This window comes from Myiozetetes cayanensis, unplaced genomic scaffold, assembly GCF_022539395.1.
Source record: "Myiozetetes cayanensis isolate MyiCay16 unplaced genomic scaffold, myiCay2020 scf26, whole genome shotgun sequence".
Taxonomy (NCBI): domain Eukaryota; kingdom Metazoa; phylum Chordata; class Aves; order Passeriformes; family Tyrannidae; genus Myiozetetes; species Myiozetetes cayanensis.
Window position 1 is genome coordinate 3854936 of NW_026087477.1, and position 22977 is coordinate 3877912.

Consider the following 22977-nt stretch of genomic DNA (forward strand, 5'->3'; position numbering starts at 1 on the left):
TTCATGTCCTTCCTCCTGCAGCAGGCGGGGTGAGGGCCACGACCAGCCCCTCTTCTTCCTTTTCCTTTTGGGAGGGCACAGCCCGCCCAGGCAGACCCTGCTCTCGTGGGGTGATGCCAGGCCTGGAGCCCCCCTGCCCCAACCCCCCAACCCTGTGGGCACCATCCCAGGAAGCAGAAGGTAAGAAATAAGCTCAGAGATGTCACAGTCGCTTGGTTTTGTTTTTTCTCCTTTGTTTATAGACTTAAAAACGCGGGGTTGATGGAGGGAGGGCTTTGGGCAGAGCCTGCGCAGAGGGAAGGGGGGACCCGGCCTCTACTCACATGCAATGGGGTCTGGGGGCCCCTGCCTGTCCCCTCCCCTGCTGCCAAGTCCCAGGTGCCACAGCTGGGGCTGGGCTGGGGTGAGGTTTTTTTCTCTTTTTTTTTCCCCCCATCCTTTGAAACACAAATAAAAACCCAATAAAAAGCAAACCCCACCCCGGAGCAGCAGCCACCTCTGTAAAAATCAATAAATATCCTCCGGGTGCCTCGAGCCCCTGCTGAGCCCTGGGGGGTGGGAGACACTGGGAGGGTCACCCACAGCGTGCACTGGGGACCCCATGCTCTGCTCTCACCCTGTACCCCCACCTGGGCAGCCCCCACCCCTCCAGGGGGTATTTATGGGGCCCCCAGGGCCGGTCCTGCCCACCCCAGCCCTCAGGCTGCCACTGCAGGAGCCCCGGCTCCCCTGTGGCCCCTCGAGCAGCCCCCTGCCCCAGACCCTCCTCTTCCAGTTCAGATCCCAGGCTCCCTGCGGAACTGGGGGGATTGTGGGGTTGAGGAGGTAGCTCCCCCCTCCCCAAACTACCCCCCTGCCAGGGTGGCACCGCAGCATCCCCCCGTGGGGGAACACCCAGCTCCGGCCCCTTCCTGGCGGACGTTCCGGCTGGAGGAGAGGCTTTATTGCTTGTAGAACCACGGAGAGAGGGGAGAGCGGAGCTGGCTCGAGGCTCTGCCGGGGGCTCAGGGGGCTGAGGGGGGCTCAGCAAAGTCCCTTGGTGCTGACCCCCGGCCAACGCTCCGCTCCTTCTCCGCGCCCCGACCCCCGGGGCACCCCCAGCCCGGGCCCTCTCCTGGCCCCTCGCTCCCGGGAGCCAGGGGGCTCGGCCACCCCACGCTACCGGACCCCCACGGTGGGGGGTACAGCCAGGGGACCCCACGTGCCCTCCTGGCCTTCCCAGGCCGGGACACCCTTCCTGCAGGGCACCGGGCTGGTCCCCACGCCGGCAGCAGGAGGGGATGGAGCCCCGAACCCTAGTGGGGACCAAGTCCCCCCATGCCAGGGTCTCTCCCCCTCGTGCTGGGCCTAGACCGGGCTGTGGTCGGGGGGGGCATCACTGGCCGCCACGGCCACCACAGGCTCGGGGGTCTCTCCCGCTCTCCTCAGGTGCCCATAGAGCCGCTCCTCCAGGCCACCCGTGATCTTGTCCATCAGCTCCGAGCCAGAGCCAAGCCCCAGGCACCTCCCGGGGCCGGGGCAGTCGTCGTCCTCAGGGGGTTCGGAGCCAGCCTTGGGCTCAGGGGCCGCCTCGCCGGGCTCCTCCACAATCACTTGGATCTCCGGGTCTGGCAGTGCCGGGGCAGGAGGGACCCCATCGGCCGCCTCGGCCGCCTCCTCATCCCCAGCGCTGACGATGCGGGGCAGGGGGCTGTGGAACCGAGCGTCCAGGGGGTAGTTGGCGCTGTCGCCGCGGCGCAGGGGCGTTCGGTGCCGCTCCAGCGCCGGGTACCGCACGCCGGGGTCGCTGAACTGCTTCGCGTGCTGCCACTGCTTGCGCAGGTGGGTGCGGGAGCGGTGCTTCCCCCGCAGCGGAGACTCGTCGAACTGGGGGTCGTGGCGCACGAAGGCGTTGAACAGCGCGTCCGTCTTCTCGTCGATGCTGTAATCCCGCCGGGGCGGCGCGTCCCGCCCCGGGAACATCTGCCCGTACGGCGACCAGGCCAGGGGGCTGTGGGGACGGAGGTGTCCCCCACCCGCTGCGCCCAGGGCCGCGCTCCCACCCTCCTCCTCCTCCTCTTCTTCCTCCTCCTCCTCCGGCTCCCGGCCCTCGAAGCTCTCGAAGATGGTTCCTTTCCGCCCGGCGCTGGTGAAGCAAATGCGCTTCTCGGAGGCCGTCTGGTCCTTGGGGGGCCCCTCCTCGCCCCCCCGGCTCGGCGCCTCGATGGAGGCGTAGCCGCTGTCCATCTGCAGCAGCTTGCGGGTGCCGGGCTCCGACTCCTCTGTCTTGGACCGACCCCAGAACTTCTCCTCGGGCCCTTCGGCCTCATCCAGGGAGGAGGAGGGGCAGGGGGCCACACCACCGGCAGAGGAGACGCTGTCCCCGCCGTCGCTGCGCACGGAGTCCTGGTCGTTGCTGCGCTCGGAGGCCGCGTACAGCTCCAGCGAGGCGCGCAGGCTCCAGATGTCGTGGTAGGCGCTGGGCTGCTCGGGGCCGCCGGCCTCGCCGGGGCTGCCCGCGCCCCCCTCGCCCGGCTCTAGCCTGTGGGCACCACCCCGGTGTCACGGCAGGGACAGGCCGGTCCCAGCCGGCAGCGGGCAGGGAACGTGCCAGCCCGGCCCCTGCGGGTTCCACAGTGATGCCATGGTGCCACCTGGTCCCCCATGCTGTCCCCACCACCCTGCCCATGCCCCACCCCATCCTCCTCATCACCATCACCAGCTCCATCCAGACCTGGTTGCCCCACCAAAGCCTCACAAAAGCAGGAGCCCCTTTTCCCAGAGAAGCGCAGGGCCCCACGGTGCCTTCCCGGTGCCCAGCTCCCCCATCCCCATCCCCTCTTATCTACTGAAAAATACCTGCCGAGAGAGGGTGGGGGGCTGGCGGGGGAGGGCAGGAAGGGGCCCCCCGCGGGGTGGAAGGCCACATCGTCGGTGTGGGCGATGTACTGGATGATGTCGGTCTGGTGGGGGTCCCGGTCCTCCTGGTCCATGCTCTCGCTGGCCGCCCGCTGCCGCTGGAACTGCCGGCGCTTGGGGGACCCTGGGGGGCGCAGGGCAAGGCTGGGGGGACAGTCCCCTCTGGCACCACGAGCCCCCTACCCACGTGTGCCCATCCACCCCACGCAGCCCTGCGGGGCCCCCCTTGCCCCCACCTCTGGTGTCCAGGCTGGACGCCCGCTGGGTGCTCTCCAGCTTCCACTTCTTGATCCTGAAGTAGGGGCTGGCCCCGTCCAGGCTGGCGTGGCGGCGCAGGCGGGTGAAGAACTGCAGGACGGTGCCCTGGGGGAGGGCGGGAGGGGGCTCCCCGGGGCCAGCACTGCCCCCCCCAACCTCCTTCCCGCTCCTGGGGGCCGCTGCAAACTGGGGGTGGGGGGGCCGTGAGTGCCTGCTCGGCCCCACTGATGGCCCCCATGACCCCCCCGTATCCCACTCAGCTCCTTTGTCTGCTCTGCCGAGCTGGGCTGCAGCAGATGCACAAATGTCCCCCAGGGCAGGGACGGGGCAGGGGGGGCAGAGCCTGTTTCTAGTTGGATGCCCACGTCTCTCCCCAGAGGCCTGGCACAGAGTGGGGGGGCAGGGCTGGGATCTGGGGGGAGCAGAGAGGGAGCAGGAAAGAACCGTTGGGTCTGCACAGGCTGCCAGGGCTGGGGAGCCCCTTCCCCTGCCCAGTCCCAGCCCCCCACCCCAACACTCACCGAGGGGCCCTCCCCGGAGTCGGAGGAGGCAGCCGGGCTGGCCTCGGTGAAGCTGGTGTCCACGGTGGAGTTGTAGGTGTCCCCGGGCAGGGCAGAGCTGGGGCCCACGGCATGGCTGGGGAGCACCGGCCGGGGCAGGGCCCCTGCGGGGGGCTGCAAAGCAGAGCCTGCTCAGGGGGTCTGCATGATGGTGGGGACCAGGAGGAGCCCCTGCACTCTGGGACCCCCCATCTCCACTTCCAGTAATGTCCTGGGACTCCCACCCCGAGTCCAGCGGTGTCTCGGTGTGCTGCAGGAGGCCTGGACCCCTGGCCCCCCATGTCCCACCGGTGCCCAGAGCACTGGGGGCTCACCTGGAAGATGGCAAGGCCGGGCTTGGGCAGGGGCAGGCGGGGGGTCATGGCCAGGCTGTTCTCGCTGGACTCGCACTCGTGGATGGTGACAATCTTGAGGGCGGGTGGCGGGAGGTGCAGGTGGGTCAGGCGGGCGTTCTTCAGGTGGTGGAAATCCCCCTCGGTCAGCGTGTACCTGCGGGATACCCGGGTTAGGAGGGGCAGTCCCGGCCAGCCCAGGGTCCCACAGGGCCCCCCAGTCCCGAGCTTCACCTCCTCCCCTTCTCCTGGGTCTTCTTGCTCTGGTCAAAGAGCGCGGCCTCGTTGAAGGAGACGCGGCGGGCGGTGGAGGAGCTGGAGGACAGGAACCGCTCGCTCTCGGCATCCCGGTAGCTGGAGGACGACAGGCACTCGGGGTCCTCCACTTTGACAGTGATATCTGTGGGGAAGGGGGTCAGCCACCAGCTCCCCACACTGTGGGGCACCCCAGCTTCCCCAGCTGGGGCCTGGCAAAACTGGCTGCACTCATGGCCTCGATGCTAGCCCAGAATTCCCTGCTCCCAGCTGCCAGTCCCACTCCACAGCAAGGAATGGACAATGGAGGGCCCAAGGGCTGCCTTACCCCCACTCCCGGAGCTGGGGGTGCTGCTGGGGGGCTGGCAGGTCATTTTGGGCACTCACCCTGTGCTGGCTGTGAGTCATCCAGGTAAGTGGTGTTGGTTTTCTCAGGGTCATCACTGCCTCTGTGGGGGGAGGAGGGTCAGCAGTGCCCATGCCAGCCCCCCTGGCAGTGCCACAGCCCCCGGGGACAGCGACGTCCCCCGTGCCCACCTGGAGTGCCGGCGGTCGGCCTCGCAGCAGCGGCGGCAGATGATCAGGATGCCCGAGAGCAGGACCAGGGTGCCCCCGATGAAGATGGAGAGCAGGGCGAGGAGCAGCACGTACCCATCCTGGGGGGACACCTCGCCGGGCACCGCCTGCCCGGGCCGAGGGGCTGAGCTGCAGGGACGCGCTGGGGGACCCCGGCCCAGCCCGAACCGGCCCCCGCCGCGCTGACGCCAGCGCTGCTCCCCAGAGCCGCCGAGCCCCCCCCGCGCCGCCCCCGGGCCCTGCCTGCACCAAGGCAACGGCAGCTGGGGGGGCTGGGCCGCCCGCGGCCCCCGCGCCGAGCGGGAATGGGGACAGGGACAGGCACTGGGACGGGGATGGGGACAGGACCCCCAGTCCTGCCCCACCACGGCGCTCAGGGCTCCCAGCTGGGGGAAAGGGGCTGATCTGGCAGCAGCCCCAGACCCCCCAGCCCCCAGAGCATCCCGGGCACAGAGAGGTGGCACCCACCCCCAGGACTGGCAGAGCAGGGGTGACACTGGAGCTGCTGCTGTCCCCACCCGGGCACAGACCCCAGCCCCGCGGCGGCCACGAGAACCCCACAGCTCCCAACGTGCATCTCCCCTCCCGCGGGACCCTGAGGCGTGGGCAGGGGCGGGAGGGGCCGGCAGGGGCTGCAGGGACAGGCAGGACTCACCGTGGCGCTCTCGGTCGCGTTGTCCCAGGGTGTTGGGTCATCGCTCATGGTCCGTCCCGGCCCGAGCGTGTCCTGGTGCGGGAGGAGACAGAGGGAGGCACCGGCCGGGGTGGCGGGGCCGGGCCGGGGACGGCGGCGGCGGCTCCTGCCCCGGCCCCTGCCCGGCACCGCGGTGCGGAGCTGCCGGGAGGGACCGGGAGGGAGGGACCGGGATGGAGAGATGGAGGGAGGGAGGGAGGGATGGAGGGAGGGACCGCGATGAAGGGATGAAGGGAGGGTGTGCTCAAGGGGAGGATGAAGAGATGGAGGGTGTGGTCAGGAGAGAAGCAGGGATGGAGGGATGGGGAGGAGGGGGCAGGACCGCTGCCCCTCCCCGGGGAGCCCCTCGCCCCCGCGAGGCACAGCCACCCCAGCGCCCAGCCCGCGGACTCGGGTGGGCACGGCCCCCGGAGAGCGGCCGCGGTCCCCACGCCCGGCTGGGGCCGGAGACCCCAAAATGCGGCTGACGCTGGTGGCCAGAGCCGGCCCGGGGGGACTGTCCCTGCCCCGGTTCCTGGGTGACACCGCGCCGCCGTCCCCGGGAGCCGAGGGGCCAAACGCAGCCCCAGCCCCGCTGCCGGAGGGGTCGGCACTGCAGGGAGACCCCCGCCCGCGGGAGCCCGGAGCGAGCCGCGCTGGGGGCACCGGCAGGGACGGGGGGCAGGTGGCCACCCCACAGCTCGTGGCGTGGGTGTCGCCGGAGAGCGACGGGTGACGCTCGTGAGTCATCCCGAGAGCGGCTCCGTCACCGGGCGGTCCGCGCGGGGGGGACACCGAGGGGCCGAGGGGGACGAGCCGAGCTCCCGAGGAGCGAGAGCCACCGGAGCAGGGGTCCCACACCCCTCCGCGGCCTTTGGGCACCCCGCGGGGACCCTGTCACCTCCCGCGTGTTCGGGGGAGCCCTTCCCGGGGGCTGCTGAGCTCCAGCTCCCGCTGCGGGTCCGTGAGTCCCCTCCGTGTGTCCCCTCCGTACATCCCTGAGCTGCTGGAGGGGCTGGGGCTGAGCTGGGTGCTGATGCTGGTGTCAGGGACCCCCAAAACGGGCAGGGGTGGGTGACGCTGGTGTTGGGGACCCCTGGACCAGGCAGGGGTGGGCGCTTGGAAACCGCTCAGAATTAGGTCAGTGAAAAATGTGAATGGAGCCCGAGAAGGGGTGGGGACTGTCACTCGTGGGGCCAGCACAGCGGTGGCCGTGTTGCAGCTGGCAGCCAGGGATGGTGATGGCTGGGGGCAGCCCTGGCACAGGATATCGGGGGCTTAGGGGGATATCTCCGGGGGCAGAGACCCCCCCTGCCCACACCGGCTCTCGGTGCATCTCAGGCACCTCCGAGCTGGTGTGATGCAGCACGGGGTGAGGGGACCCACCCCGTGACACCCCGGACAGGATGGGGGGTGGGTCTCTCCCCCGCCCCCGGTGTGCCAGGGGTGTGGGGGGACACCGGGCCTGGCAGGGGGGACCGCGGGAGGGAGGCTGCGGCTCCACGCGGAATGGGGGCCGGACGGGAGGGATCCCTGCGGGGCACCCTCAGGCTCGAGGCGGGGGGCGCCGGGGGCAGCTGGAAGAATGTCCCTCCTGTTCCCCATCATGGAGGAATCCCGTCTCCATGGCGACCCAGCAGGAACAGGACGGCCATTGTCTGGAGGAGGGGGCCGGTCCGCGGGCTGTGCCCCCGCGGGGGGACACGGGGCGGGACCCGGGGCCGCCGGTGGTGCCCAGGGCGGGGGCTCGGGGCCGGGGGCCCCGGTGCTGCCGCGCCCCCGCACGTGGGAGGGGGCGCGGGGGGGCGTGTCGGGGCTGTGCCCCACGCTTGTGTGCGACCCACCGGGCCCGGTTGGGCCGGGGCTGGGCTGCGGGCGGGGGGGGACCCGCTCTGTCCCCCTGCGTGCCTCCCCCGCCCCAGCCCGGTGTCGAGGATGCAGGCAAAGATGCGGGATGCAAATAGGGATGCGGGATGGGATGCAGGCAGGGATGCAGGCAGGGATGTGGGGCAGGGATGCGGGATGGAAGCAGGGATGCGGAATGCAGGCAGGGCTGTGGGGCAGGGATGCGGGATGGAGGCAGGGATGCAGGCAGGGCTGGTGACAGGGCTGGTGACAGCGAGGCAGGAGCGCCGGGGACCTCCACGCGCGGTGGGGCGTGATGGTCTCCCTTCGGCCAGGCCGCCTCCGTGTGTCGCGATAGGGGCTGTCGCGAGGCGGCGGAGCCAGACACTCACCTACAACCGAGACCGGGGCTCCATCGCCGCCGCTGCGCTCGGTGCGGCGGGGCGGCCCCGGGATTTATGAATGAACCGGAGCCGCCCCCGCGCGGCGCGGGCGTCACGTGGGGACAGGGGCTGCCCCAGCCCTGCCTGTACCCCTGCCTGCCTGTACCCCTGCCTGCCCCACAGCCCTGCCTGCACCCCTGCCTGCCCCACAGCCTGCCCCACAGCCCTGCCTGCACTCCTGCCTCCACCTGTCCCGCCTGTCCCCCTGCCTGCCTGTACCCCTGCCTGCCCCACAGCCCTGCCCATACCCCTGCCTGTATCACCTCTGCCTATATCCCTGCCTACATCAGCCCTGCCTGTACCAGCCCGGCCTGTATCCCTGCCTGACCCCCTGCCGGTCCCAGCCCTGCCTGCACTCCTGCCTGTACGCCTGCCTGCACCAGCCCTACCTGCATCTCAGCCTGCATCCCTGCCTGTACCACCCCGCCTGCACCCCTGCCTGTACCGTGCCTGTACCAGCGCTGCCTGCCCCAGTCCTGCCTGTACCTCTACCTGTCCCACCTCCCCGCCTCCATCCCCGCCCAGAGCCCTCGCGGCCGGGCCGGGCCGGGGGTGCGGGTGCCCCTCGATGCGGGGGCGGAGCGGGACCGGACCCCCCGCACCGGGACACCCGACGGGGCCGGGACTGCAACTCCCAGGAGTCCCCGCGGTGCGGGTGACACCTTCCTGCGGCGGGCGGCGCGCGGGGCAGGCCGGGAGCTGTGGTCCGGTGCCGTCCCGGCCTGCCCCGCGCCGCCGCCGCCGCCATGGCCGCGATGTTCCGCGCCCGCCGCCTGCTCCGCCTCGCCCGCCCCGCGCTGCTCCCGCCGCCCGCCCGCGGCTACGCCGAGCCCGCCGCGGGCCCCGCCGCCATGGCCTTCACCTTCGCCTCGCCCACGCAGGTACGGCCGGCCCGGCCCCGCTGTCCCCGCCGCCGCCCCGCACCGCTGCCCGCGGCGGGCTCGGGGCGGGCGGGACGCGGCCGGTGCCGCCGCCCCCGCGGGGCTGTCGGTGCCCGGGGCCGGGGCGAGAGCGGGGCCTGGGGCGCTGCGGCCCCCGCGGCCCGGCCGGGCTGTCCCCGCGCTGACCTTGGCCCTGACCTCGGGCCGTCCCCGCCGCGGCGCCCCCGGGGCCGCTCCTGCTCCTGCTCCTCCCGGAGCGGGACGAGGCCGGGCCGTGCCCGGGGCTGCGGGGGCGGCGGGGCCGCCGCTGTCCCCGGGGCAGGGCGCGGGCACAGGGACAGGGACAGGGACAGCTCGGCCGCGTGGGCCGCAGCGGGGACAGCGGCTCAGGGCTCCCCACGCGCTTCCCAGGCTGCTCCCGGCTGTGCCGGCGCCTCTCGCCCACTCCCGACTCCGTGTCTGCGTGTGCCGCCTCCTTGCCGTGCCCCGGGAGCTGGGAACGCATCCCCGCTCCCCGTGCCAGGACCCCTCCTCTGGAGCCCGGCCCTGCTCCCTCCCTGTGCAGGTGCAGCCTGTCCTGGGCACACCTGGGCGTGCTGAACCTGCCAGGAGCCGGGCTGTTCCCTTGGGATGGAGCTGGGATGCTCCCTCGGGATGGAGCCAGCTGCCCCCTGCATCCCTGGGCTCTTCCCTGCCGCTCTCCATCCCCCCATTCCTGATGGCTGTTTTCCTTGTCCTCCCTGTCCAGGTGTTCTACAACGGTGCCAACGTGAAGCAGGTGGACGTGCCCACGCTGACTGGCTCCTTTGGGATCCTGGCATCCCACGTCCCCACGCTGCAGGTGCTCCGGCCAGGCGTCGTCACGGTCTACGCCGAGGACGGGACGGCCACCAAGTACTTTGGTGAGCAAGGCAGGAGGAGCTGGGGAGGAAAGGTGTGTGTGGGGATGGTGTTCTCGGTGCTTTCACAAGGGAGGCTCTGCCCAGCCAGGTGTGCCCTGGTGCACTTCCAGGGATTTCTGCTTTCCCAACCCTGCCAGGGGCTGCTGTAGCTGCCCTGGGAGCTGGGGCTCTGTGTGAGGCCGTGGGCTGGGGTTGGATCTTGGTTGTGCTCAGGCTCTCTGGGAGCATACTGTGCTCCACCTTCACTTGGGGTGGGAACTGAGGCCCTGAACACTGGGAGCGTGACAGGAGGATGCTGAGGACTTGTTCTGGGGAAGGGATGGTGGAGGTGCTGGGGATAAGCCCCCCTGGCAGCCCTGGCTGACCCCTCCCTGCTGTGCCTCGCAGTGAGCAGCGGCTCCGTCACCGTCAACGCCGACTCCACGGTGCAGGTGCTGGCGGAGGAGGCAGTGACCATGGACATGCTGGACCTGGCTGTGAGTACCCCGAGCCTGTGGGGGCTCCCTGAGGGGCTTTGACCCCCACTTCTCTACTCTGGTTGGCTCAGGAGCTCCCCCTGCCCAGACCAGGGGCTCCAGAAAGAGCTTTTCCCTGCTGATAAGGTGTCTGTGGCCAGCACAGCCATGTGGGCTGCTCCGCAGGGCCCCCAGGTCAGCAGTCTGTGGGGTCAACAACTGCAGTGGAAGGAAGGGGAGGGAGGGGGTGACTCGGGGGCTGTAGGATTGTCCCCTCTCCTGTGGTGTCACCCAGTGACACATCCCTTGTGCCCCTGTGTTCAGACTGCAAAATCCAACCTGGAGAAGGCCGTGTCAGAAATGGCTGCAGCGTCCGATGAAGCTGCTAAAGCAGAAGCTCAGATTAAGGTAGAAGCTAACGAAGCCCTGGTGAAGGCTCTGGAGTGATTCAGGTGAGGGTCACCTGGGGCCTGGCTGAGTGTCCAGACCTGCTTCTGTGGGGCTGCTGGGCTGGGCGAGGGGTGGTGCTCCTGGGGAGCAGGGACACTTCAGCTGTCCCTTGCTGGGGTCAGGCCTCAGCTCTTGGGGTCCTTGGCCCAGAGCTGACTCAGGGCCACCAAATGGAACAGGGCCCATGGCCAGGGTGGGCTGTGCCCGGTTCAGCCCTAATGCCAGGACAGGCCAGGAGCTGCTGTCACTGCCAGGGCCTCGCTGGTGCCCCAGGTCCCCACTGGGACTGGCTGTGCTCAGGGACAGCTCGGGGGTGCCTGGGCAGTAAGTGGCCTCTGCCCTGCGTGGCCTCTGTCATGCACACTCCCTCCCACTAAGACAAGCAGCTTCAGTCTCGGGGGCGGTGAAGCCAAGCTCTTACCTCATGGCCCCTTTTCCCTCTGCCCTGCTCAGACTGTGCCTCATCCCTCCCATTCCCACGTGCTGGCAGTCGGGGACTCTGCAGCAGCGTGTGCTGTGCCGGGGGGTGAGTCACTGAGAGCCTTCTGAGCCTGGAGCACAGCAGGGCACCGGCTCCCACTATCTCCTGATCTCTGCTCTGGGTGCTCTTTGCTCGCAGGGAGACTCTGGCTGTGTTTACTCTCAGCAGTTGAGCAGCTGGAGCAGGGCCAAGCCCCGGGGTTGGGATCCACAGCCCGGCCAAGCCCACCCCTCACTAACCCAGCCCCTCTCTGTGTGTTGCAGGAATCCCACCGTGGGTGCAGAACTCCCAGCCTGTCCCTGTCCTGCTCCCCAGCTGCACAGATGGAGTGGGACGAATGGAGGTGGAGAAAACGTTCTCATCAATTAAAAGGAAATGTAACCCCCTCTCGTGGCACGTTTCCTTCTTCCCACACAGCGATTGCAGCCAGAGCTGGGATCAGCTCCCGGCTCCTGCCCCATGCCGGGGGCTGTGGGGCAGATGCATCCAGGGAAAGTGTCACCAGTGCTGCCCTGGGGATAGCCAGGCATTCCCGGGGCAGATTCCCCCTGCGAGGTGGGGAATCAGACAGGTTTATAACCCTCTCCCAGTGCTCCAGCCACCTCCACCTCCAATAACCACCTGGACAGCAGGATTATGGCAGCACAGGAGGAGTACAGGTCTGTTCCAGAGCTGTCCTGTCCTGACTCCCTGCCCTACCACTGGCTCTGCCTCGGCCTCCCAGCTCGGGCACTGCAGGAATGCCCGTTGGCCAGACTGTTCCAGCGCAGTGCTGCTCACAGCTGGACAGCAGCTGCCAGGCTCTGCCCCATCCCCTGCTGCTGCTGCTGGCACACAGAGCAGGCAGAGCTCCCCCTGCCCCCAGGGATGGGCTCGGTGCAGAGGGAAGCAGAGGCCGTGTGCGGTGGGAATCTTTCCTGCTGCGGTCCTAGCCCTGTGCGAGGAGGCTGCCCAGGACTCATCACAGCCCAGGGAAGGCAGGAGGGGCTCCAGGAAGCAGGAGGGGCCCCAGAGCTGCTGGGAAGGGCGTGTTTGAGTGAGGGGATGGCTCTGGCTGTGCCAGGCACTGGGGATGCATGTCCTGCCCACGGCACGAGATGCTGCCAAGCCCCTTGCTTGGTGCCACCCTCCCCACGCCCTCCCAGAGGGATTTCGGGTTCCCTCTGCTGTGCAGAGCTGCCACGCTGTAATCCCCTTTTCCCCGCCGTGTTCCAGCCTGGGAAGGCTCGTTGGCTGCCTGTGTGGGCAGCAGCTCCAGGGAGGTCACTGCTCCGGCCTCCCGCGGGCCCCGCGCGGCTCCCGCCGCTCCCTCCCGGAGTGGGGCACGGCTATTTTCGGTGCTGCCACCCAGGATGTAATCTTGGCTGCCTCCTCTTCTCACCGCCACCTCCTCCCCCTCCTCTCACTCGCTCTGTCTTTCTCTCCCCCCCTTCACAAGTGATCAAAAATAGAGCCTGTGGTGTTAAATTTCTCACTCTGTGGCTTATTAAAAGCCTCCCGGTGCCTGACGCGGAGCCTATTTGAAGCTCAGCCGACTTCCAGCTCCTGAGCTGCTCCAGTGCCTTTTCCCCTTCCCCTCTCATTCCCTTTCTTCTTTTTCTTCAAAGGTCAGACGTTGTACCGAGCACGAGCGAATCCTCCGAGTCGGGGCTGTGCTAATTAAAACGTCTGGGGAATAACTGGGGCCGGCCGGCCCCGCTCCCTCTCCCGCTGCCCCTCTCTGTCCCCGGCTTCTATTTGGGCTGCGTGAGCCTCCCCCGGCACACGCAGCCGTGCTGACGGAAGGTGGCTGCCTTGGGTTTTTCATCTAATGGAAGAGCGTTGGCGAGGCCGGGAAGCTGGGGAAACGGCCAGCTGCTATTTTTAGGATGGGAAAAAAGTGTCTCCGTCAGCGTCCTCTCACCAGCTCTTCCCACTGCCTTCCGCCAGCGCCGGGGGGGCCGAGGGGGCCGAGGAATCCAGCCCTGCCCCTCTCAGGGTGCCCTTGGCTGGAAGCTCCACGGCCTGACGGCTGCTGGGACTTGTAGGCTGCACTTGGGGGGAGCAGTGAGGGCACCTCCAGTTCTTCCAGGTCCGGAGACCCTGGGGACAGTGCCCCTGCTCTGTCCTGGGATGGGGCCTCTCCTGCCCTCGTGGGTGCAGGGAAAGGGCTTTGTCTTGAGCCAGGAGCGGAGCAGCCCTGGCCAGCAGTGTCACAGCCCTGCTCACCATGAGCTGCACTTTGTGGGTGCAGGGCCACGTGTGGGCGATTCACTGAGCTCCTCCACACTCCTAGCCCAGCCCACTCCCTGCAGGGACCTCCTGCTGTGGCTCTGAGCCCCTCACCTCTGTCTCTGGCCCTTCCCCTCCCTGCTCGTTATCATTATCTGGCTCTGCAGAGCCAGAGCCACGTTCTCCTCCCCCAGCTCCCGCTGCCCACGCTGGAGCCACCAGCAGTTGCGTCCCACTGGGTGCCACGAAAATGGTCTGACTCGGTGCAGGAGACGTGCAGCTGTGGCTGCTCCGGAGGCAAAGCCCTGCCCTGCTCCCGGCTCGCTGTGCTGGCGCTGCGGGGATGGACCCTGCCAGGGGCCAGGGAAGTGGGAGGCAGCTCCACAGTGTAGACCATGGTGTGATTCAGTGGGTGAATCTCCCTCCTCTCTCCCTGAAACCAGCCTGGACTGGGGAGATGGTGGCACTGGCCTGGAACTTGGCAGTCCCTGGAGTGCTGGCACCTGCCCTTGGGCACCACAGCCTCCATTCACAGCTGGGCAAAAGGCCTTTCTCCACCTTTTTTTGGGGTGGTGGGTGCTGGGGTAACTCTGTCTCTGTCTCTGCTGGGGGCATGCAGGGCTGGGAGCATCTGCACAGTGCAGTGGAGTTATTTCCAGGAGCCTGGGGTCTGTCTGTCTCCGACTCAGGGCTAGGCAGTGGGTGTGAGAGGGAAGAGCTCCCCTGACCGTACAGGAGCAGGGAGCCGGCATTGCCCCCCTCCTCCTCCCCTTCCACCCAGGGCTCTTGCCCATGACTCGCATCCTCTGCTGCCAGATGGAGGGTGGGGAGCGGGGCCGGGAGCGCTCGGAAAGTGAAGCATCACGGATTCTGCCGGCGGCGTCGCTTCTCGGGGGATGATTTCCGAGACGGGCCGGGCTCTGCCGGGCCAAATCTCCCAGTGCTGAGGGCCCTCCCTGCGCTTGGCCGCGTGGCATTTCCCCGTCCCACCCAGTCCCGAATGCAGGCGAAAGGTTCCAGCTCTCCTCTCTCTGCAGGAAAAACAACCCCAAACCCCACCGCAGCCCCAGGACGCCCCGCTCCCGCCGGGCTGACTCATCCTGCAGAGCCGCCCCTTTCCCTGCCCAAACCTCGGCACTTGGGATCCTGCCTGGCCCCGCTTGGGATCCTGCCTGACCCTGCTGCTGCCTCACACCCACAGCACCCACTCTGCAACACCAGGCTGGGGGTACAGGGGCTAACCCCCACCCCTCACACTGCCAGGGGGCTGCAGGAGGTGGCAGCAGCTCCCACACAGCCCTCCAGGAGCGTGGGGACCCCCAGGGTGCTGGGCAGTTCCTTGCCTGACCCTGCCGAGGCCGTGCAGTGCCCAGGTGCAGGTCCAGCCCCTCCCTCCGCCATGCCTGTGGGTGCTGCCCACAGCCCTGGCATGAGAAGGTCAGTGGAGGCTCCGCATGCTGCCAGCACAGCCCAGCGTGTCCTTGGGCCACGCTGCCCTTGGGCGGCTCGAAGGCCAAATCCTCGCAGCTTCCTTCGGGTGGGGGGGTTGCTGTAATGATTAACCCGCCCGTGTTAATCGTTCCGGCCGGCAGCCTTTTTCCTCTGGGTTTCCAGCTCTGGAAAACGCTCTTTTTCCGCCACCCTCCCACGCACGTGGCCCCGTGGAGGGAGCATGGCACAGCTCAGGGAAAATCCCCGCGGGCAGGAGCAGGACCCGGCTTGGGGCCCAGCACCAGGATCTGTCCCAGTGGGGCCCCTCGCTCCCAGTCCCAGGAGGGCTTTGCTTTGTTTCCAGGCGGTGGAGCCACGGGGAGCGTCGTCCCACCGGCCTCACTCCCGAAATGCAGGCGCAGGAGCGGGTGCCGCGGGCGCTGAGGAGGGCGGGTGTTGCAGCGCGCACGACGGAGCTTGTCACGCTGCTCCTGGGCCAGCAGCCTCGCAGCAAACTTGGCCCAGGGCAGGTTCTCCTGGCAAACTGAGGCACGGATGGGCAAAGCCTCTTGCACGCTGGGGAGAGCAGGGATGGGACATGGGAATCCCAGACCCTGCTGCTGCGCTCGGGGATGGCACCTCTGTGGGGGAGCCCCCTGGGAAGCCCCCCGGGAGCTGCCAGGGACAGGCGAGGGGTGGTGGGGGTGGCACCTGGGGTCCCAGGTGCCTTGGCAGGGGTTGGGTGGCCCTGGGGGCTGCGGGCACGGCCCTTGCTCAGGGCAGCCTTGGCGGCTGCTGACGCTCAGCTCCACTGGAGCCAGCCCAAGGCCACGGGGGCCAGAGGGGGTGCACGGCCCCGTGCTGGGGGTTCCTGCAAAGCCCCCTCCTGCTGCCCCCAGCCAGGGCCAGGGGGAGGCTGGGGAGGAAGCGGCTGCCAGCTGGGCTGGAGGCCGGCTACAAAGGCGGCCCAGAGAGCCCAGCGGAATGAGGTGGCACCCGTCCAGGTTCCCACGGCGGCCCTGGTGCAGAAAATACACCCGGAGCTGGTGGCGGTTGCCACAGCAATGGGCCGGGTGCCACGCCGCGGGGGGCACGACCCCGGACCCAGGTGTGCCGGCACGGGACCCCAGCTCAGGGCGGTGGGAGCAGCATGGGGCGGCAGAGCCGGGCGCTGGCAGGGACCAAAGGCTCCTGCCCTGGCTCCCGCTGCCCCCGCCCGCCTTTGATGTGCCGGGACTTCGCCCTTGGTAAAGCTGGGAGGTTCCCAAGGAGTTCCCAGCTGGATCCCAGCATCCAGCACCCAGTCGCCCCGTGCGAGCCCCGCAGGCCCTGGGGCTCCATCCGCTGCTCGGTTCCCTTTGCCTCGTCCGCAGCTGGGGCTCAGAGCCCCCGTGGGCTCCCTGGTTCCTGGCAGGGCTGGGCTTGGAGGAAGCGGCTGCAGCTGGTCCCGGCGCTGGGGCTCTTCCGGGCGGGTCTGGCGCCGTGCTGGGGTGCAGGGTGGGGAGGGGAAGCTGGGGGGGCCGAGGCCACTGCCCTTTGGGATGCCCCAGCATGCGGTGGGGAGGAGGAGGCGGCAGCACCTCCATGCCCGTTCCCTCAAAGGCTGCCCCTCCTGTATAAATAGCAGGATTGAGGCCTGGCGTGACATTGGAGTCACTTCTGCCACCGGCACCTTGGGTGTCCCCCCCCACCACACAGGACCTCAATGGGATCATTGTGCACCGTGGCCCCACAGGGCATGTCCTGAGCAGCTGCTGGGCCTGACCCGGCTGCATCCCCCACGTGTCGGGGGCACCGGTGGGGCCCGGGTGCCTCTGGCGGGTCCCACGCAGAGAGGGCTACACACGGGTGGGCGATGGCTTCCCACCCTCCCCATCCCCACCTGGCCGTGCCGGCCGGCTGCGTCCCGGCCCTGCCGTCCCCTCCCTGCCCGGGCAGCGCCGGCAGCTGCTGTGGGGTAATGACGGGGTGTGCCCGCGCGCCCCGGGGTGCGAGCGGCGCGGGAGGCTCCTGCCACCCAGCAGGACGGGGCCAGCCGGGCGCGGAGCTTTCTTTGCTGCCGCAGCCACACCTGTGTGGGCTGAGCAGACCCCGCTCCCACCCGACACCCGCCCAGCCCAACCAGCTCCTTGGCGTCCCGCGGACAGGCCGCTGCAGGCAGGGCCCCCCGGGCCAGGCAGGTGCAGGAGGTGGGAGCACCCGGAGTGCCGGGGGCACGTGGGGGGCCAGGGGGAGCTGGAGCTCCGGGTGCCTGGGAGCACTGGGGACTAGAGGGGCTGTGACCCTGCCTGTGTCTGTGAGATGTCCCTGTCCCTGCTGTCCCCTCCTCACTTCCCCACATTGTGTCCCCCATCCGGCCCCACATCCTGTCTCGGCAGATGGGCTGCAGCTCCGACCCCACCGACTACAGACCCTGCACCTCATGTCCCAGCCAGGGCACCCCAAAGGTGCAGGGTCCTGCTGAGGGCCTGCAAAAGAACCCGTGGGCAAGGACCCTCTGATGGGGATGGGTGTGAGTTGCTCTGGCCCCATATGGATGTGAGTGGGTGGGTTCAGGGCAGGGCTGCGTCCTGTGGGCCATCACTGGCCCAGGTGACCACAGGCTCCGACGGAGCTGAAGGCTCTGTGGGGAGACCAAGGTTTAATGAGGGGCTGTCGGGCTCCCTCTGATCCTTCCGCTCATTATCTAATCGGAGCAGCACATTTAAAGGCCACAGTGCAGGTGAGTCACTTCCCCAGCCAGTGCCTCAGTTTCCCCACAGGTCGGGTGCCGGGATGAGCTGAGCCCAGCTCCCCACAGCGTGGCTCGGCCCTGGGGAATGCAGCACAGTGGGTCCAGCCCAGGGCTGGATTCCTCCCTCAGCTCCTCCTGACTCGCCTGGACCCTGGACACGGCACCTCCCTTGAGCCCCCGACCTGGGCAGGGGCCACACCCCAGCCAGATGATCCAGGTGTGCTCGGCAGTGCAGGGTGCGGGAAGGGGCACCTGCGCCTCCACAAGCAGCAGCTTTGCCTCGCCAGGCCTGTGCCATGCGGGGTCCAGCTCTCCTCCCATCAGGATTTCCTGCTGCTGTTCCCAGAATGGGCCGTGGCTCCGTGGGGAGCGGGTGATCCCGCACAGCCGGGAACCAGCCCCACCGGCACCGGGGTCAGGCACAGGCGAGGAGGCTGCACCAGGGCCATGTGGCGGGACCCGTGGCGATGCCCCTGCCCCGGCAGCCGCCCCCGGTGCCGGGCGGGCCGGGCAGGCGGCTCCATCACCGTAAACAGGAACCGCGGCCGCAGGGGAGCGCAGGGGGCCGGGAAGTGAGGGGGTGCTGCTGGGCCTGGCGGGGGGTGTGGGAATGGTGTGAGGAGGGGGTGTGGGTGGGGATGCAGCACCCACCAGGGCGAGTGTGTGCACACACGTGGGAGGCGTGTGCCGCTGTGTGTGCGGGGGGAGCAGGCGTGTCTGTGCACACGCGTGTGCCTGCTCAGGGCGGGGGGTTGCACACGAATGTGCAGGGACGAGGCCAGGAGGAAGTGCCTCCTCCCGTCCCCATCCCGCCCAGCTCAGGGTTTCCTGGGGCACATCCTGCCCGCACGGATCCTGTTCCCTCTCCCTGGCTTCAGGAACTTGGGGGTGCCAGCCTGGCAGAGGGCCAGGGACAGCACTGGGCCCAAGGGCTGCTGGTCCCCTGCCAGCCCCCGGCCCCCCAGGGCGATGGAGGGTGGAGGGGTGCCCGCGGCCCTGGGCTTGCACCGCACTCCCCACCTGGGTGAGGTTCCCACATTCCTGAGGCAGCTCAAAGGGGAGCCAGGGCAGGCGTGGGGTGGGAATGCCGCCGCCCTGAGTGTGCGCCCATGTGTCAGTGCTTGGGGCAGCCTGGCAGGACACGCACCCCACGCCCCCCTGCCCCCCTGCTGGGCACAGGGATCCCCCACTGGCATCACCCCAGCCTGGGCACAGGCTTGAGATCCATGGAATCCATCCCAGGTGGCTCTGCCAGTCTCTGTGCAGGCAGGACTGGGACGATGCCCCACAGGGAGAGCCCACAGCCCGACCAGAGGGCTGGACTGGAATGGGATGGGATGATGGGATAGGGTGGGGTGGGGTGCGGTGTGAATGGGATAGGGTGGGGTGGGATGGAGTGGGATGGGATATGGTAGGATAGGGGGTTACTTTCCCATGGATTTACAAGCCTGGGCCACCCCAGGATCAAGGTTCAGTGTGTATCCAAGGAGGCTCCCAAAATCCTGAGTCCTTCCCCTCCCCAAGGCTGGCAACTTGCTCAAGCATTTATAATAATAATGATAATAACAATAATAACAATAATAATAACAACAACACCAACAACAGCTGAGCTGTCGGCTGACTCCTGGAGCCGGGATTTAAAACAAACCAAGAAATGTGGCAGCGTCTGGGAAGCAGCCGCTGACGCTGAGGGAGGAGGTGCGGGGGGTCAGCGGGTGCAGGGGGTTTGGGGGATCAGGGCTCTGGTGTCTGTTGGATGTAGTGACTGGGGTCTCTGCCCTGGGAGCCCCTTCCCACCTTGGCAGCTTCCCACCTGTGTTTCCAGGGCTCCCTGGGTGCAGGAGCTGAGTCCTTTCCCACTGGGGGGTCTCAGCCCCCGGCCCACGCCCAGGGGAGCGTCCTGTTGGTGGGCACGAGCTGGCAGCATTGGCCCAGGGTGCTGATGTAACCGCCAGGACCTCTCCTGACCTGGGGATTCCCGTGATTGCCAATTGCCACACCAGCACTGGCACATGGCACAGACTGGGGCACAGGACGGGGCTTGGGGGGCACTGGGGCAGCGGGACAGCGGCAGAGCTGGGGCGTGGGGCAGGACAGGAGGTGGCCAGGGATGGGGAGCAGTTCTCCTGCCCCTCCCAGCAGGAATCCAGGCTGAAACAGGGCTGGGGCCCAAACCTCTGCTCACCCCTGGCTGGGGGAGGGTCATGGGGGCCGAGAGCCACTGCCTGGTGTCAGCAGGGACGGGAGCTCAGCGTCCTGAAGGGGCCCATGAGCTCAGGGAGCTCAGAATAGCCTTGGCCTCACCGTGGCAGCAGGGCCACAGCCCAGCACGGCCAAGTATGGCCCCACACCTGGGCGCTGCTAAATCCAGAGGGATTCGCCATCCTTCCCAGGGCCAGGGCCAGGTGGGTGGGAGCCTCTGAGGTGACTCCACCGTCCCCAGCCCTGTGCAGGAGCTGACTCACCCTGGGGTCTGGCCAGAGCCATCCAGCCCTGTGCTGGGGTCCCCCTGCCCACTGTGTGCCCAGCCCCCTCAAGCCCAGAGGGGCTGCCTGAGTCACTCCAGGGGTGACTTTGTGTCTGGGGCTCGCCAGGCCCAAGGCCAGGGGGATGGGCAGAGCTCCCAGGAGTGTGGGGTGCCCCAGAGCCAGGGCACGGCAGGCGAGGCCGGGCTGGGCCACTGGCTCTGGCTGTATCGGGCTGGCAGCTGGAGTGTCCCCAGGCTGTGACGCCTGGACACGCTGCCAAAGGCCACCAGGACACGTCCCCGAGAGCTGGGAACACACGGAGCCGGTTGTGTGTTTCTAAGGACACGCCTGGGTGTTTACAGCCCCGCCAGCGTCACGGGCACAGGCACTGCCGTCCTGCCCAAGGACACCCGCGCCTGCAAGGAGGCCACTCTGAGCCTGGGCGGGATGGGGGGCAGCAGTGGGTGCTCCAGGGGGGTCCGTGCCCGGCGCAGTGCCAGGAAGGTGGGAGCAGCAGCTCCTTACTCACGGCAGCAGCGATGCCTCACCTGAGCGCGCCGGGCGACTGAGTCACCGCTCGCTGCCGTGACTAAGGCTGAGCTGCTCGGCCCCGAGGGGCTTGGGTGGACAGGGAGGGGGTGCTGAGACCCCCAGCCCTGCACCACTCCCAGCATGGCGGTGCCTGGTGGGCCGGGCGGGCGGGTGGAGGTGCAGCGGTTCGGCTGCACCCTCCTGCCGGGGTGTGCCCCGCATGATCCCGGCCGCTGGCCCCGCGCCCGTGGGAACGCTCCCACTCACTGCTGCAGCTCCACACGAGGCCCCAGCCGGGCACCCTTGGTAGCCAAAGGATCACTCCCCTTCACAGGCTGGGGGCTGAGGGAAGAAAAGTGTCCTTTTCCCACCTGGGTGCCCCCAGGCTGCAGCCCGGTATCTTCTGAAGCCACAGGAGGGAGAAACACCCCCTTTCCCCGCCTCTCCCCTCCTCTCCCTGCTCCGGAGCCAGCGTCAGCTCTGCCCTAATCCCATGACCCCACGCCTGCGAGGGGAATGCAGAGACTTGCGATAAAATCCCCGCTTGCCAAAGCTGTGGAATCAGCCAGGAATTCAGTCCAAAAGAAAAAAACCAAAAAAACACATAAAAAACCCCACCAAAAAAACGAGAGAAAAGAGAAAAGCTGCTGCCCGGGGCTTGTGGGGGATTTCCCCAAAGGAGGGCTGGGAATTCCCTTCCTTCGAGGCAGAGGACTTCCAAGAACTGGCCCCCAAAAGATTTGGGGCTCCCAGCCGGAGTTGGGGCCTGCAGGATGGGGCAGCACAGTGGGACACAGAGGAGCTGACACCGCGGCCCTGTCCCAGCTCTGCCCTGGCACCGGGACGTGCCCAGCGGCCAGGCCCCGTGGGAAGTGTCCTGGTGGGACCCGGGTAAGCCCCTGTCCTCCGGCCCAGCCCGCGCCGCCGGCTGGGCGCATGAGCTGCCGCGGGGGCTAATCCAGGGCCCAGGTTAGCTAAGCGGATTGCGGGAGCTGCGTGTGGCCTGCAGCGGGATTTGTGTAGGTATTTGCTCGTCGGATCGTCTCTCCCGGAGCTGCTCAGCCGTGCGGGGTTTGGAGAACGCTCCCTCTGGAGACGCAGGAACCTCGGATGCCGTGCAGCAATTATGCCCAAGTCTGCCTGTAATCTTTAACGATTTATTCCCAGGGCAACACAATAAACTAAACACACAAAATCTGGGCTGCTGGGAATCCTGGGATCTCCCAGCTTGTGTCTCTGGAGGCTCCGGATACCTTCAACCACACTGAAATCTGCACACGCTTCCTGAAGCACCGTCTCCTGGAGCCGTGGGATTGCCAGAGGAGATGAGTTTCCTCCCAGGAAGGAGATGGAGCCATGTGAGGAGGGTGGCGACTGGGAAAGGGGCTCCTCAGAGATGCCCTGCCCCTGGGGCATGGCTGCTCTGCTGATGGACACGAGCAGGCCACGCTCACAGCCATGGCTGTGATGTCCCCTTGTCCCCACCACGGCCTCCTTCTCGGTGCACAAGGCCGAACTGCGGCAGGGCCAAACCTGTGGCCCCGGTTGCCCCCTCTCCTTGCTGGGGAGCCAGCTGGGGATGTGGCCCCTTGAGGGGCAGCTTTGCAGGCCCGGGGCTCCACAGCTCCCGGGGAGAACAATGGCACATCCCTGCCCCGGCCCCTCTCCCAGGGACAACAATGGCAGGAGCCAGAGCTGGAGCTGCCTGAGCTCATCTCCCCCCCTGAGAGCCCGGAGGGGGCCGGGGTGGGCGGGGGGCCGAAGGCTGAGCCACAAAGGGTCCCTCCCAGCCCAGCTCAGCTCAGCTCAGCGCCTCGTGCACGAGGGGCCTCGATCCCACCCAACCATCTGCACCCACCCCAGGGGAGGCTGTGTGGGAGGGGCACAGTGGCAGCATTTTGGGGCTGCAGTGAGCCCCCCCAGCTCCCTCCGGGCCCCTGCACCACTACCTCATGGGTCGGGGTGTGTGGCCCCCTCCCCGCTGCAGACTGGCCGCCAGATCCCCGCTCCAGCTGCTTTGTGTCTCGGTGTGCCAGGGCATTGTCTGCGAGAGAGACCCGGAGAGGCAGCCCGAGGTCATGAGCACCTCCCTGTGCACGTGGGGCAGCCACTGGCCCCACACACCACGGCCTGGGGGGAACTGGGTTCCACCCCGTGATCCTGGGGCATTGCCCCCCAGCACTGGTGCCCACCAGCCCACTTCTCCTCTGCTTCAAAAAACCCTGTGGGGTTGAATCTATTTCCTGGCTGGGCAGTGGGTGGTTGGGCAGAGGGAATCCCTGGGGGAGGGAGGGCCGGCCCAACCTTGTTATTAGACATCAGAGAGTCTCAATATTAGACATCGAGTCTCCACAAGCAGCAGTTTTGACACTCGGCTCCCAAGGAAAGCTCAGCCCATCCATTCCCTGCCCGCAGACTGCCTTTGACCCTAATCAGGGGGCACCCGGACCGGGAGAGGTGTCTGGCCTGTCCCTTCCCCACGGGGGGCTGTTCCCCCCTGCCCTGCCTGCAGCGGTCCCGTGAGGAGCAGGGGCAGCGCCGGGACCGGGAGCCCCGGTGGGGCAGAAGCGAGACCCCGGGAGGGGCCAAGACA

General features: G+C 68.2%; 2 protein-coding genes across 2 annotated transcripts; one reads left to right on the forward strand and one right to left on the reverse strand.

The window, feature by feature from the left end:
* Window positions 1-212: 212 nt before the first annotated feature.
* CBARP (CACN subunit beta associated regulatory protein) lies at window positions 213-7929 on the reverse strand. Its single transcript, XM_050321092.1, has 10 exons — window positions 7790-7929; window positions 5535-5606; window positions 4841-4986; window positions 4691-4752; window positions 4283-4448; window positions 4031-4205; window positions 3678-3830; window positions 3135-3342; window positions 2839-3022; window positions 213-2521 (listed from the first exon to the last, which is right to left on the reverse strand). The coding sequence occupies exons 2-10, from the start codon at window positions 5580-5582 to the stop codon at window positions 1348-1350; spliced, it is 2316 nt and encodes a 771-aa protein (XP_050177049.1). The 5' UTR covers window positions 5583-5606; window positions 7790-7929; the 3' UTR covers window positions 213-1347.
* Window positions 7930-8547: 618 nt separating this feature from the next.
* Window positions 8548-11395, forward strand: ATP5F1D (ATP synthase F1 subunit delta). The gene is made up of 5 exons (XM_050321094.1): window positions 8548-8721; window positions 9470-9623; window positions 10011-10099; window positions 10403-10530; window positions 11273-11395. Exons 1-4 carry the CDS (start codon window positions 8587-8589, stop codon window positions 10523-10525), a joined length of 501 nt encoding a protein of 166 aa, XP_050177051.1. The 5' UTR covers window positions 8548-8586; the 3' UTR covers window positions 10526-10530; window positions 11273-11395.
* Window positions 11396-22977: the final 11582 nt, after the last annotated feature.